The sequence below is a fragment of the Cololabis saira genome, chromosome 12 (assembly GCF_033807715.1).
Source record: "Cololabis saira isolate AMF1-May2022 chromosome 12, fColSai1.1, whole genome shotgun sequence".
In the NCBI taxonomy this organism is placed as follows: domain Eukaryota; kingdom Metazoa; phylum Chordata; class Actinopteri; order Beloniformes; family Belonidae; genus Cololabis; species Cololabis saira.
The window spans coordinates 16245753-16260436 of NC_084598.1; the positions used below are offsets into that span (position 1 = coordinate 16245753).

Here is a 14684-nt window from a genome sequence, read left to right on the forward strand (position 1 = left end):
GAATAAAACCGGTGTCAGGTAGATATGCAGATTCCCACGCAGTGCTTTTAAAAAGCAGACTGTTCCAGACACAGACCGATGTCATACATCGTCACGCTCAGCCATAAAGTCCGTGCCTCTGGCCACAGGCTGCTAAAGCCCAGGCATACCTCAGCTTATCCTGGGCCTAAAACTCTCCCAACTCCCGTTCGTGTGTGAAGATCACAAACCCTTGTCTGCTGACTCCTCCTGGAAATCTTTTTGGTTGCCTAGCAACAGACAGTTTGCATTTGTGCAGTTTTCTCTTCCGACCAAACCCCAAGTCAGGCGCTAGCTTGATAAATTAAGCTGAAACAGCTGTTTTGTGGGCGTGTACCACTTCCCAGCGAGACTTTAGCACGCACTTAGGGATTACCTGGGTTAGGCAGTCACATTGTGTCAAAATGGAAACCCCAGGGTGTGAAAAAACATCTCCAAAAACCTGTGGGTGATGTCACCGGGAGTGGGTCACGTTCTTGTTGAGTCCATGTGGACACAGGTGTTTGGGACTCACAGGTATTGATGGTCCAGGTGTGGGCGTGGCCTGTGTGACGGTGGTCACAGCTCTGCTCTGACTGGCTGCAGTGGAGGGCGTGGGGTCAAAGGCGGGCTCTGTGGAGTCTACCTGTTGATTGTCTCCGGCCGGCTGAGCTGGAGACAGGAAGGACAGGAAAGGATGTCACGACATATTCAAGCAGGTTTTTCTGAGCCAGCGGAGTTGAGATGAGAGCAGTCACCTGTAGCCGTGGTGGCGGTGTTGGTGGTTCCGGTCTCGTGGGTCTCACAGGGCGGGTTGGAGCAGACGGTTCCTCCGTTCAGACTGGCAACAGGCTGGTCTGAACTCACCTGAGGATCACAGAGAAGCATCACACAACTGATATCTGACACGTATCACCTGTTCTAGCTTCAACAGACCATTTACTCTGGTTTATACCGCCACAAATATCCAAATGTGCAGAATCTGCAGAACTCCCCCACTTCTAACAGGATTTCAGTAACCGGCTGAGGAGGAGAGCATGAACTTTGTGAACTCTAAAGTCCCTCAATGTAGCAATACCACTTCTGACCACAGAGAGGCAGCATATGACGAGAGCTCCTGTGTCATCTGCTGGCTCTGACTCAACAATGTGCATGTCTGGTGTGACAGAGATGTGCCAGACTGTAGCATGTCAGTGCTTCTGTGCGCCTTCATGTGGTCAGAAGTGGTTCTGACACGGAGCGCCTTTTACTAACCAACTTTACAAGTTGGTCTTGTTTACGGTTCTTTTTTCAGACAGGTGAAAAGTTTCAGACAGGCAGAGGTGTCAAGTAACAAAGTACAAATACTTTGTTACCTTACTTAAGTAGAAATTTTGGTTATCTATACTTCACTGGAGTAATTATTTTTCAGATGACTTTTTACTTTTACTCCTTACATTTTCACGCAATTATCTGTACTTTTTACTCCTTACATTTTAAAAACAGCCTCGTTACTCTATTTCATTTCGGCCTTTAAAAAAACAACTATCCAGTTAAATTGCTCCATCCGGATAGTGAATTTGGTTGTGGTTGTTTCAGATGTTCTTGTCCAGTTTTGTTCTTACATCCGTTCCCTCAGATTCCTGCAACTAAACTTGGATGTACATTCCAATAAAGGTTAGGATAAATGATAACATGCCTCTGAAGTTTGACTTTTTGCACCATTACAATACTTATAGGCAACTAGTCATCATATCTCCTGCTCTCTGAAACACATGTTAATGCTCAATAGTACACATATATGGTTCTTTAATATGTTTGCATTATACTAAGATGCATTCATTTTCAATGGCTTTTGTCCTTAATGGCTTTTTTCCCCCTTACATTACTTTTACTTTTACACTTTAAGTAGTTTTGAAACCAGTACTTTTATACTTTAACTTGAGTAAAAAACTTGAGTTGATACTTCAACTTCTACAGGAGTATTTTTAAACTCTAGTATCTATACTTCTACCTGAGTAATGAATGTGAATACTTTGGACACCTCTGCAGACAGGCGACCTGTTTCAACTACACCTGTTGTCTCTTAGGGTGCTGGTTTACCTGCAGCTCCGGGTTCATGCGGGCCGAGGCCACCGTGGTGGTTTGGGTGGTGCCGGTCTCGTGGATCTCACAGGGGGGGTTTGAACACACCTGGAATCAAAAATAGTTCACTTCCAGAATCTTCTGATCCATACAGGTCCGGTTCTAGTCCTCACGGGCCACTGTCCTGCATGTTGTACATGTTTCCCTCTAACATGCCAACATCCTCTCTCTTCCGTACATGTTTGCAAGTCAGAGCTTCCAGAGCTGCATCCTGACCTGCAGTCCTGCCCTCTGACCACATCAGTGTCTGCTGTCTACACCTGTTTATATAGTGGTCTCTGTACCAACTAACCAGGTATCAGTCATATGTACATAGAACTTTTAGTTCTCTGGTTAACGGATCATTAATAATAATATATCTGCTCTTTTGGACCTTTTACAATATACAGGACTGTCTCAGAAAATTAGAATATTGTGATAAGTTCTTTATTTTCTGTAATGCAATTAAAAAAACAAAAATGTCATACATTCTGGGTTCATTACAAATCAACTGAAATATTGCAAGCCTTTTATTATTTTAATATTGCTGATTATGGTTTACAGTTTAAGATGAAGATTCCCAGAATATTCAAATTTTTTTAAGATAGGATATTTGAGTTTTCTTAAGCTGCAAGCCATGATCAGCAATATTAAAATAATAAAAGGCTTGCAATATTTCGGTTGATTTGTAATGAATCCATAATGTATGACATTTTTGTTTTTGTAATTGCATTACAGAAAATCACAATCTTCTAATTTCCTGTATCTGTATCTCTCCTGTCTCTGTTCTTCATCCTCTCTGTCCTATCTCTCTTTTTCTGCTCTACCCAGCTGGTCTTCAGCAGGAGGTGATCAAAGTCCTGGTCCAGGTTTTTTACCTCTTGGAGGGGAGTTTTTACCTTCTGTCGTTTATGTAATAATTGATCAGGGGTCATGTTCTGGTCTCTGGAGACTACTTGTGTTGTAATGCTTTATAAATAAAATGTTACTGTAATGAACTGATTGCATCACCATCCTATCAGTCAAGGTCTTCACAAGTCTACTCACAACATCTTAACAACATCTTAAACATGCTGGACAGCCGCCCTCAAGGAACAAAACTGGACAGGCCTGCTCTAGGCCCATCAGAGATCACCCTGCAGATGTCATGTGTGCCTCACCTGCTGAACTCCTCCAGCTCCAGCTGTCGTGGTGGTGTTGGTGGTTCCAGTCTCGTGGGTCTCACAGGGCGGGTTGGAGCAGATCTGCATCACCCCTGTATCATCAGTGACATCATAAACACACCTGGCCATGGCTCTAGCGGGGTTACCCTGCACTTCACCTACCACTGATTGTTCCAATTATCAAAATTAGTCTTCACAGATTTACTTTCTCTGATTAAGCATCAATGTGCGTCCTGCAGCATAAGTCCTCTATTGTCCATAATGGACCACCTAAAACCTGGTTCCTGTGCTGGGCTGCACCAGAACAGATCCACCACAACACCTCCTTTATTCTTATTTATTCTCCTCTAGTTTCTGTAAAAGACCTAATTCTGCAGTTTTCCTCCAGAACCAGTGGATATCACCACTGGTGTGTCCTCCGTCTGGAACCCAGATATACCTGCTAGTGGGGTCCAGAAACACCAGCAGCTGAGACTAAAACATACTGTTCAATAAACAAGAGTTAAACACTGCCATGAAATTCAGTTTAAAACAGCAGCTGATGATGCAGCTTCATGTAACAGTGACCCTCGTTTCCACCTGCTGACGAGTGTCAACATGCTGACAGCACGTATTAATCTGATGCTACTGGTATTGACATGTTGCTGACTGCTATCACAGTGATGCTCACGGGTGCTAAGTGATGATGGATATTCACATGATGCTGGAGGGTATTAAAGTGCCGCTGGAGGGTATTACATGACGCTGAGCAACACCCCACTGGTTTCATGAACGCGCGGTCCATCCCGTGACTTATGCTGTGAGTTAACGAGGGCTGCAACGATTTGTCGACAAAAATCAATAATCAAAATTGTTGACAATGAATTCCATTGTCGACAATTGTCACCAGACGTGTTTTTCCAATGGAGTGAGGGGTCTCACTTCATTACAATCTCTGCGTTTCAGCCGAGCGGTTAAACAAAAATGACGGCGTCCTGTACAGCAGCTGCATGTAACAAAACTTCAAAAGTTTGGGAGCATTTTAGCCTGGATACGGCTAATAAAAAGATTACTTGCAAGGTTTGCAAAGCAGACATTGCTTATCACGGGAGCACGTCGGTAATGCACAAGCATTTGAAGAGAAAGCACGTTGGACAGTTGAACGAAACGGACTCGCCTTGGTAAGATATTAAGCGTATTTTGGCTTTAATAGAGAGCTTTAACGTTATGCCTGACAAAAGTATTTTAAATTATATGCATGCAGTCCGAAGAAGAGCCATCATGGACCCCTTTCTGCAAAAGAAGCAGACGTGTAGCCCGCAACAGGCGACTGCCCTCACTGAGTCAATAAATCTCTCCACGGTTGATGGTGACGGGTTTCAACAAATGATACACCAGTTCAACCCAGATACGTCCTTCCATCCAGAACCCATATCACCCTCTAGACGGAGAAAACATACGAGACGTTTTATTTTGTTTTAATTTATTTTTTATATAACACAATTGCCTGTCCTTAAAAAATGAAAAATAATGGACAGAGGTTTATTTATTTATGGATTTATGTCTATACTGACTGATCCCTTTGCCTGTCCTTGGTTTTAGATTAGATTAGATTTTATTTACTTTTTGTATGAACAGTGGCAAAGTTGAATAAAATATCTATTTTTCATTTAAGTACCCATCTTTCTTATGTTTATTATCATTTGCCACATAATTAAAGCAACCTCATACTAAATTTAAGAAAACATTACGGTGTGTTTGCAGTGTATTTACATCCAAGAAATAAAAACATTGTGAACCATCAGTTAGAGAGTCATCCATCAGTCGGGGATTCTACAGAAATTATTTTTTCTTTCTGTGCGGCCCGGTACCAAATGATCCACAGCCCGGTACCGGGCCGTGGCCCGGGGGCTCAACATGTACAGTTTTCCCTCCAACACCACCCCTGTTACATTCCTGGTTCTGTACCTGCCGTCACCGCTGTGTCTCCTTGCCCCGCCTGGGCCGTAGTAGTGGTGGTCGTGGTGGTTGAAGTCCCGGGTTCCTCTGAGGTCGGCGAGGCCATGATGGAGACGGGCAGGTCCTGGACCAGCGGCTGAGCCTCAGCTCCACTCGGAGTAGTGATCAGAGTCACCTGCAGAGACGCACCTGTTACAGCAATGCAGCATCGCTTCACCATGAAACCTGCAAACCGCCGTATTTTCTGGACTATAAGCCGCTACTTTTTTCATTGGTTTTCCACCGTGCGGCTTATACAAAGGTGCGTCTATTCTGTGGATTTTTCTTCCACCGCTAGGGGCGCTCTAACCGGAATTAGAATCAAAACTAAGACAAAATAAATGCAAAGAAGAATACGCTATTTCCTCTTCAGCAGATAGAAGTAGGTAGAAGCAGATTTCAAGCAGATAAATAGATAAATAAATACCGGTTATTTTCTCTTGGTTCTGTCCCATTTTAATCAGCAAAGTTGCTGCCGTGTTAAAAGACACTGTTAGGAAAATATCTATTTAGGTACAAACATGTACATCATTTACAGTTCAAAATCCTTCTGTACATGTAGTAAATATCTAATCTAACAACATAAATATCTGCGGCTTGCATATCTTTTTTTTTTTTTTTAAATAGAGCAGGTGCGGCTTGTATATATATATATATCTTTCTTTAATTATTTTTTTAAAAATAGAGTGGATGCTGCTTATATGCAGTTGCGGCTTATAGTCCAGAAAATACGGTAGTTGCTTTTTGGCAAAATGCAGACTACATAAATCGTGAAGAGCATCTTCAGAATACCACATCTTTGGTGGGAACCGACACGTGTACGCAGGTAAAAAGCTGCAGTTGTTTAGCAACTTGCCAGGAAATTAGAAAGTGCGCAACATTGTTGGCCTGTGTGTTGGGTTACACCAATGATGTGCAGTTGTGAAGATGCTCTCGGGATTACATGATCACATTTGGATTCAAACAACAAATTTCACCAAAAAGCAGCGAGCTTGCAGGTATAGTCTTTTGAAGTACTGCACAACTACCTGTCTTGGTCCTGTGGGAGTTGTCGTGGAGACCTGGCTGGCCAGCGTGGCAATGGTTGCCAGGGTGGTGATGGGCGTGGAGGCAATTGTGGCGGCGGCAGCTCCTTCAGCTACCATGGTGGAGAGATTTGTTACCGTCTCTAGGCTAGACACACCTGTGGAGACGGCAGAGGCGTAGGTGAGACACTAACACATCACAGGTGTGTCACAGCCCCACAGCCCTGTCACTGCCGTTTACCTGAGCTTGACTTGACGACCAGCGTGGTGACAGGTTTGGAACCAACAGCTCCTGGAGACACCAGTCTGACTCCTCCCATGGGGACAGACCTGAGGATTGTCCCTGCTGAACCTGGAGCTCCTTTCAGAACCACCTGAACATAGACAGACAGACAGTCATGAATAGCTGCAGGTACATAACTTGTCTGTCATGTAACAACCAGTACTCGAGTTGAGGGGGGATGGCATCCCCCCTGAAATAAAAACGGTCAAAATCATCCCCCCTGTAAAACTGCCACCCCCCCTTTCCATCCATTATGTCATTTCATCAATTAATGTGGTTTTACTGATATTTCAACATTTAGTCATCACCAGAAAAATAACTTATTTGACAATTTTCACCTGTTTCAAGTATATTTTCACTTGAAATAAGTAGAAAAATCTGCCAGTGGGACAGGATTTATCTTCTTATTACAAGCAAAACAATCTTGTTCCACTGGCAGATTTTTCTACTTATTTCAAGTGAAAATCTACTTGAAACAGGTGAAAATTGTTGTTTTTTTCCAGTGATGAGTTGTTTTAAGTGTAATGAGATATTTTTACTAAAATGAGACAATTTAACTAGAAATAAGACAAATATTCTTGTTAAGATTGTGAGTTTTTGCAGTGATCCATCTTACTTATCCTGTGAAGGACAGAGTCATATTGATAAGTTCAGAAAACTGTTTTTTATTGTTGTGTTTTGAAGTATTTGATGTAAGCCCAGTGGATATTTAAAGCTTACAGAAGGCTGCATTTACCTGCTGCTATGTCATTCCTGCAGTATTTCTGCAGGTGTTTTGGTCAGTGCTATTATTTGTAATATATTATATTATTTGTAATCAGCACAAATTATCTGTCCCCATATGATACAATCCACCATCCCCCCTGATTCTTTTTTACATCTCGAGTACTGGTAACAACTATGTTGTGTGGATGGAAATATGCCTGTTGTGCGTGTGTGTTGTACCTGCGTGAGGCCCTGCTGGCTGCTGGCAGACATCTTTGGGAGGGCAGTGAATATTTTCCCAGCTGTTCCTGACGTCATCATCTTGCTGGTGAGGAAGGTGACTGGACTGTTCCCACCTGCAGGGGGCAGAGCATTTCTCTGTGAGCTGGCAGATCTAACGCGGTCGCAGCTAAGGTGATCCGGTGTGTGGTGGTGTCATACCTGCCACTCCCTGCAGCGCTGATACCGGGATGGTCTTGATGATGGTAGTACCGGGTTTGGAGGTTGTCGGGGAAACGCTCAAGATGGTGGGTTTGGTTGCCGTGGAGCCTGCGTGCGCGGTGCTGAGGATGGTGGTCTGTTTGCCGTCTGCTGATGTGACCAGCTTCAGGATGGTTCCTGCAGGCAGCCTGCCCTTCGTCTGGGAGGAAGAGGAGTTCAGGTGAGACAGACTGGGTGGTGCATTCAGACGAACCATGAACCAGAGATCAGTTACATGCCGGGCTTCGGTGCTGAATATTGTCTGATGACTCTATCCACTTTTGGTGGAGGGAGAACATTATCTACTTGTTGAGTATTTTTATTTTAGAGAACACACTTTGTTGGTCTGGGGGCTTATTTCTATTGTGGAGCCATCTGATGATACATTTCCTGTGTTAGATTTACATTGTATGATTTATCTTTGAAGAAACATATTCAGACATACATCATCACTGATTTAAAGGGGGCCTATTATGAAAAACATGATTTTTCTTGCTTTAACATCCAGGACTGTCTCAGAAAATTAGAATATTGTGATAAAGTTCTTTATTTTCTGTAATGCAATTAAAAAAAAAAAAAATGTCACACATTCTGGATTCATTACAAATCAACTGAAATATTGCAAGCCTTTTATTATTTTAATATTGCTGATTATGGCTTACAGTTTAAGATCAAGATTCCCAGAATATTCAAATTTTTTGAGATATGATATTTGAGTTTTCTTAAGCTGTAAACCATGATCAGCAATATTAAAATAATAAAAGACTTGCAATATTTCAGTTGATTCATAATGAATCCAGAATGAATGAATCCAAAATTTTTTTTTGTAATTGCATTAAAGAAAATCACAATATTCAAATTTTCTGCGACAGTCCTGTATATAAAGTGGTCTCCCCTCAGCCTGCCAACTCAGAGAAGGAGGAAAGCAACCAAATTCTGCAGTGTCTGTACAGCCGCCCGGATGAGCCGTCCAGTGTGATGTGGATCTACGAGCTGTTTAGATTCTGCTCCCGTCATTACGTAACGACGGGCGTGATTTACATAGGTTGGCCTCCGATGCCTGAAACCACGCCCACAACTAACTCCGCCGTCTGGAGCTTCCGACATTTTTACGTAGCGGTGTATCGCGTCATTCAGGCAGCCAATCAGCACAGAGCCTCATTATCATAGCCCCGCCCACTCAGAATCCCTCATAGAAAATGAAGTTAGAGAATGGGAAGATAAAGACATGGCTCAGAGGCTGAATTTCTAATTTATTTATCAAAAGCTTGTTTCTAAGACATTCAAGGCCTGTTTAAAATGGGCATTAGATGCCATAATAGGTCCCCTTTAAATAAAAGTAGTTTTTCTTGTTTTTAATCACAGACAGACATGATGGAGGGTGACTGTGTCTCAGTCCTCCTGAACTCTGGTGAAACTGGACCTGGCCATACCTGGAGGATGTGGGTGGCTGGGTTGACCCCAGCCTGACCAGTAACTGCTCCGGTCTGGACTGGTTTGGTCTGGACCATCGACACTACCTTCCCCAGGTTCCCCAGGTTCCCCAGGTTCCCCAGGTTACTGATCTGAAGGAGAAATAGAGGGGACATTATCAGGATCCAACCAGAAACCCAGGTGGAAGCTCACAAAATAAAACAATCCCGACAGAACCCAGGCTACATGCAGAGACGTCACTAACCAGAGATCCGCCTCCTCCCATACTCAATGGACTGTTGACCAGCGTGATGGTCTTTGTGACTCCACCCACCATGGTGGTGACCACCTGAGCCTGCTGGGAGACCGTCACCGTGCCAGACTTATGGACAGTGATGATTGGCCGGCTAGTGGAAGCAGGGGAGGAGACTGCAGAAACCCCGCCCACCTGAGCAGCAGCTGTTTTCAACAATCGAGTCGCAGGATTGTTCACCTGCAAGAGAACGGGTCAGACGGAGGATCAGACACCTGTTCTGTTCAGGTCTGTGGATGCACCTGCCACACAAGGGACTCACCGCCACCGTCTTCACAATGGTCCCTCCTGGAGGGATGTTTTGAGCCCTCGCTGTGGACGGGGGGATTTTTTGGGTAACTGCAGCAGCCGCCACCAGCGCCGCCATGCCGCTCATCTGAGGACTGCTGCTGATTGGCTGAAAGCAGACAGGAAGGACACATGACCATGAGCTCAGGTTAGCATCTTTATTCATGTTAAACTGGTGCTAGACCGCAGACGAAACCTTCACGGACACAAATCCAGATAAACGATCTCAGGAGGACCTGCAAAGTAAGTATGGACAACTCTGAAGTCCCGTTCACACAGTTCTGCTCTGTTGCTCCGTCTCATCAATTAGAGGTCCCACTAAAGGCAGCAGGAACGGTTTAGAGGCATCCACAAAGCCATTGTCCACTACGCAGCTCAAGGAGTTTAGAAGCACCCCCAAGGCCACCGTCCACGGTGGGGCATGAGGAGCTTAGAAGCCCCCAGGTAGGGCTGGGTGATATGGCCTTTTAATATCTCGATATTTTTAGGCCATGACACGATACACGATATACATCTCGATATTTTGCCTGAGCCTTGAATTAACACTTTCATGCCTACAATCACACCAGTATGATGACTCTATATGTCTACATTAAAACATTCAAGGTTCAAGGTGTTTATTTGTCACACAGAATGTACAAGTACATGCATTGTGAAAAACTTATGCTGGGTCGTGCTCCACAATACATAGTTAAAACAATAATAATAAAATGCTAGTCTAAAAGAAAAAAAAAACGTTTAAAAGAACTAAAATCAGCGTACAAGGCCGTCAAACCTATGTTTTCATTTGAGTTTGTTCAGCAGTCTGACCGACTGTGGAATAAAACTGTTCTTCAGTCTGCTGGTATTGGCCTTGATTGACTGGTATCGTTTCCCTGAGGGCAGCAACTTAAAAAATGTGTTTTGGGGGTGTGTGGGGTCCTTTATAATCCTCAGGGATTTGCTGAGGCAGCGCTGTGTGTACAGTTCCTCCAGTGTAGGCAACTGACAGCCAGTGGTGCGCTCGGCTGAGCGCACCACCCTCCTGAGAGCTCTATGATCTCTGTCGGTGCAGCTCCCGTACCAGCTGGTGAAGCTGCTGGTCAGCAGGCTCTCCACTGTCCCCCGATAAAAGTTCAGGATGGTGTTATTGGTCAGGCCGAACTGTTTGAGACGCCTGAGTCCATACAGGCGCTGTTGCGCTTTCGCGACCACCACGGTTGTGTGTGTCTCCCATTTCAGTTGTTCGTGGATGTGTACTCCCAGGTATTTAAAGGTTTCCACCCTCTCCACCACAGCACCATTAATGGTGACAGGAGGTTGTGGGTCCCTCCCCCGCCTGTAATCCACAATGACCTCCTTGGTCTTGGAGACGTTCATTTGGAGGTGGTTCTCCTCACACCACCGCTCCAGGCTGGTGACTTCCTCCCTGTAAGCTGCCTCGTCGTCACCGGTGATCCGCCCCACCACCACCGTGTCATCTGCAAATTTCACGATGGTGTTGGAGGGGTGTGAGGCCATGCAGTCGTGGGTGTAGAGGGAGTACAGGAGTGGGCTGAGAACGCAGCCCTGTGGTGCTCCTGTGCCAATAGTCAGTGGGGAGGAGGTGCAGTCGCCCACTCTCACCACCTGGGGGCGGCCCGTCAGAAAGTCCAGGATCCAGTCACACAGAGCTGCGTGCAGACCCAGGTCCTGGAGCTTACCGACGAGCCTAGATGGAACAATTGTGTTGAACGCTGAACTGTAATCCACAAATAGCAGTCTTACATAGGCGTTCTTCCCTTCCAGGTGGGAGAGGGTAGTGTGGAGGACGTGAGAAATAGCGTCCTCCGTACTCCTGTTGGCACGGTAGGCGAACTGCAAGGGGTCCAGGGTGGGGGGAAGCATGGGGGTTATTTGTGACTTGACCAGTTGCTCAAACGACTTACTGGCTATGGGTGTGAGGGCTATGGGGCGCCAGTCATTGAGACTAGTTACTTTCTGCTGTTTGGGGATGGGAATGATGGTGCTGTACTTGAGGCAGGTGGGAACAGTTCTGAGGGAGAGAGACAGGTTGAATATTCCCGTGAATACCCCCGCCAGCTGGTGGGCACAGGCTTTTAGGACACGTCCCGGGATGCCGTCCGGACCTGCTGCCTTACGTGGATTAATCCTGCTGAAGGAGCGGCGGACGTCGGCCTTGCTGATGGTTACGGGACAGTCCAAGGGGGGTTGAGGGGGGGTCTGTTCTCCCGCAGAGGTGACGGTGTGGGAAGTTGTGCTGACAGAGGGCTCAAACCTGGCATAAAATGAGTTAAGTTCATCTGGGAGGGTAGATGTTATTTGTGGGGTTTGGTTTTGTCCCCTTGTAGTCACTTATAGCCTGGAGTCCACACCATAGGTGCCTCGGGTTGTTGGTAACGAGCTTGGACTCCAGTTTTTGACTGTATTCCCTCTTGGCCAGTTTGATGGTTGCCCTGAGTGAATAATTTGCCTTTTTATAGTCCTCCTGAGAACCAGACCGGTGAGCTATGAGCCGAGTATGGAGAGCTGTCCGTACTTCAGCATTCAGCCATGGTTTCTGGTTGGGCATGATTTTTATTTTCCTTGTGGGTACCACATCCTCTGTGCACTTTCTGATGTAGCTGGTGACAGTGTCAGTGTAGTCGTTCAGATTCCCTGCAGCCTTGAACGCATCCCAGTCCGTGTGATCAAAACAATCCTGAAGGATGCCTTCTGATTGGTCTGACCAGCGATGTACCGTCCTATAGACAGGGGCTTCCCGTTTCAGTCTCTGCCTATAGGCGGGGAGGAGCAGAATGGAGCAGTGGTCGGATTTGCCAAAAGCCGGTCGGGGGAGGGCTCTGTAACCATTGCGGAAGGCAGAGTAGCAGTGATCCAGCGTGTTTACACCTCGGGTTGCGAAGTGGATATGCTGCTTGAGTTTGGGCATAATCTTTTTTAGATTAGCCTTATTAAAATCTCCAGCCACGACCATCGATGTATCTGGCTGATGTATCTCCTGCCTGCTGATCGCGCCGTGCAGATCCTCAAGCGCTGTGTTTGTGTTGGCGTCTGGCGGGATGTAAACAGCGGCGACGGTGACCGAAGTAAATTCCCTTGGGAGCCAAACAGGACGACACTGCAGCATGATGTACTCCAGATCGCGTGTGCAGACTTTTCCTACGGTCACGATGTTCCTCTGGTCACACCAGGCCCGGTTGACCAAAAGACAGATACCTCCTCCAGTCTTCTTCCCGGAGAGAACCGTGTCTCGATCCGCTCGGTGGACGGAGAAGCCCAGGACATCGATGGCATGCTCCGGTACTGCAGCTGACAGCCAGGTCTCCGTAAGACAAATTATGTTACAGTTTTTTATGTCAGGCTGGAAATATATCCGCGCGCGTAGTTCATGCAGTTTATTTTCCAAAGACTGCACGTTAGCCAGCAGCATACTAGGAAGAGGAGCACGGTGTGCACGCCGCCTCAATCGAACCAGGACGCCGGCTCTCCTGCCTCTTTTCCTCCACTGAAGTTCAGGGAATAGGGCGATGCGATCCGAGTGTGTCCCGCGATGAGTGTGGCTCTTCCTTCTGATGTTTAATAGCATGTTTCTGCTGTAGGTGATTATCGTCATTGTAGCTGTCAAAAGTCCCCTAAACTGTGTTAAACTGATGTTACTAGACATCAGTTTCCTAAGGTCCTATGATCAACTAGATATTTTTAAATATCAGTTGTCACTACAAACAATTGCTCATACTTCATTAATATAAGCTAATTTTAAACTTTCATGCAAAAAGGGGGAAATCACAACTAAGTCAAATTTACCAAAACTGTATTTATTAAACAGTTACTAAGCAGTGAGTGGCACAAACATAAAAATTGTCATTTCAAAACAGAAAGTGCACGTTGCATCTCTCTGACTCCCCGTCTGAAGAACATCTGCTAAGAACGTGTTCTGGTCCCGGTTTTACCAGGATGTATTGTAGGTGTAGGTGTAGGGACTGCAATGTTTCATCTCTTTCCTCCTTTACTTTGCATCACATTCACTTACTTTTAGAAATATGACGTCATATAATCTTGTTTGACTTTGTTACGATGATAGTGATTGATTTCATGTGGCCACATTTAAGCAACACTAGGTGACGTTTCTCAGTTCTGGAAGAGAAAGGCTCGGCGGCGCGCTGCACACGGACGCGTGTGCGCACTAAGCTGCATAGTTGGAGCTGCATCAGTGGGCGTGCGAGGAGAAAACATCCCCTCCCGTCTTTACTAAACCGTCCCAGTGTGGTTTGAAAAGAGTCCGTCGCGCGTAGCAACCACACGGATGAGCTCAGGGCGCAAACAGGCAGAGTTTGGGAAAGTTAGGTGGAACTCAGCGGCAGACCGGACAGCAGCGCCGACACCAGTAGTTGGTCGAGGCCGTATGATAATGCACGCACGTGACTGACGTATGTAACGGTGCGCTTGTTTTATCTCTCTGAGAAGGAGAGATGAGAGAGTGAGAAAAGCCTGTAATGCCAGCGGCTAAAAGCAAATGCGTGACAATGTATACTCGAATATTCAGGATAGTCATTTTGTACATCGCACAGAGTAGAAGCCGAGATACATCGAGTATACTCGATATATCGCCCAGCCCTACCCCCAGGGATCCTGCCCCTGAGGCCATCGGCCCTGTTGCCAGACGGCTAGCTCTAGCTCATCATCAATAAACATGGCGTGCACATCATCGCCGGGGACTTAAAGCATCCCCGAAGTCTGTTCTTCCCAAACTCCACCTGCACGTTCAGTGTGCCATTCGAGGCAGGGAGAATGTGAAGGGGGAATTAAGAGATCTTCTGAAGGTCTTTACAGCACCATGGAGCCCTACTCAGGACATTCAGTATGTGCCAAACATGGTCATGTGACAGCTAATAACCCCAGGAAGTTGATGAAAGGTTGTCATGGAGATAAACACAAAGAGATGAGAGCTGTAAAAA

The 14684-nt window shown here is 45.8% G+C and overlaps 1 protein-coding gene across 1 annotated transcript in view; it reads right to left on the bottom strand.

The window, feature by feature from the left end:
• Positions 1-14684, bottom strand: part of hcfc1b (host cell factor C1b) — a 28799-nt gene that overhangs the window by 6313 nt on the left and 7802 nt on the right. Inside the window, exons 10-21 of the mRNA XM_061735724.1 lie at positions 9722-9856; positions 9412-9639; positions 9167-9298; positions 7695-7893; positions 7494-7609; positions 6507-6639; positions 6269-6423; positions 5211-5376; positions 3261-3355; positions 2080-2169; positions 756-864; positions 533-669 (exon numbers count right to left, since the gene is read on the bottom strand). Coding sequence (XP_061591708.1) covers positions 533-669; positions 756-864; positions 2080-2169; positions 3261-3355; positions 5211-5376; positions 6269-6423; positions 6507-6639; positions 7494-7609; positions 7695-7893; positions 9167-9298; positions 9412-9639; positions 9722-9856 — 1695 coding nt within the window. The remainder of the gene's footprint in view (positions 1-532; positions 670-755; positions 865-2079; positions 2170-3260; positions 3356-5210; positions 5377-6268; positions 6424-6506; positions 6640-7493; positions 7610-7694; positions 7894-9166; positions 9299-9411; positions 9640-9721; positions 9857-14684) is intronic.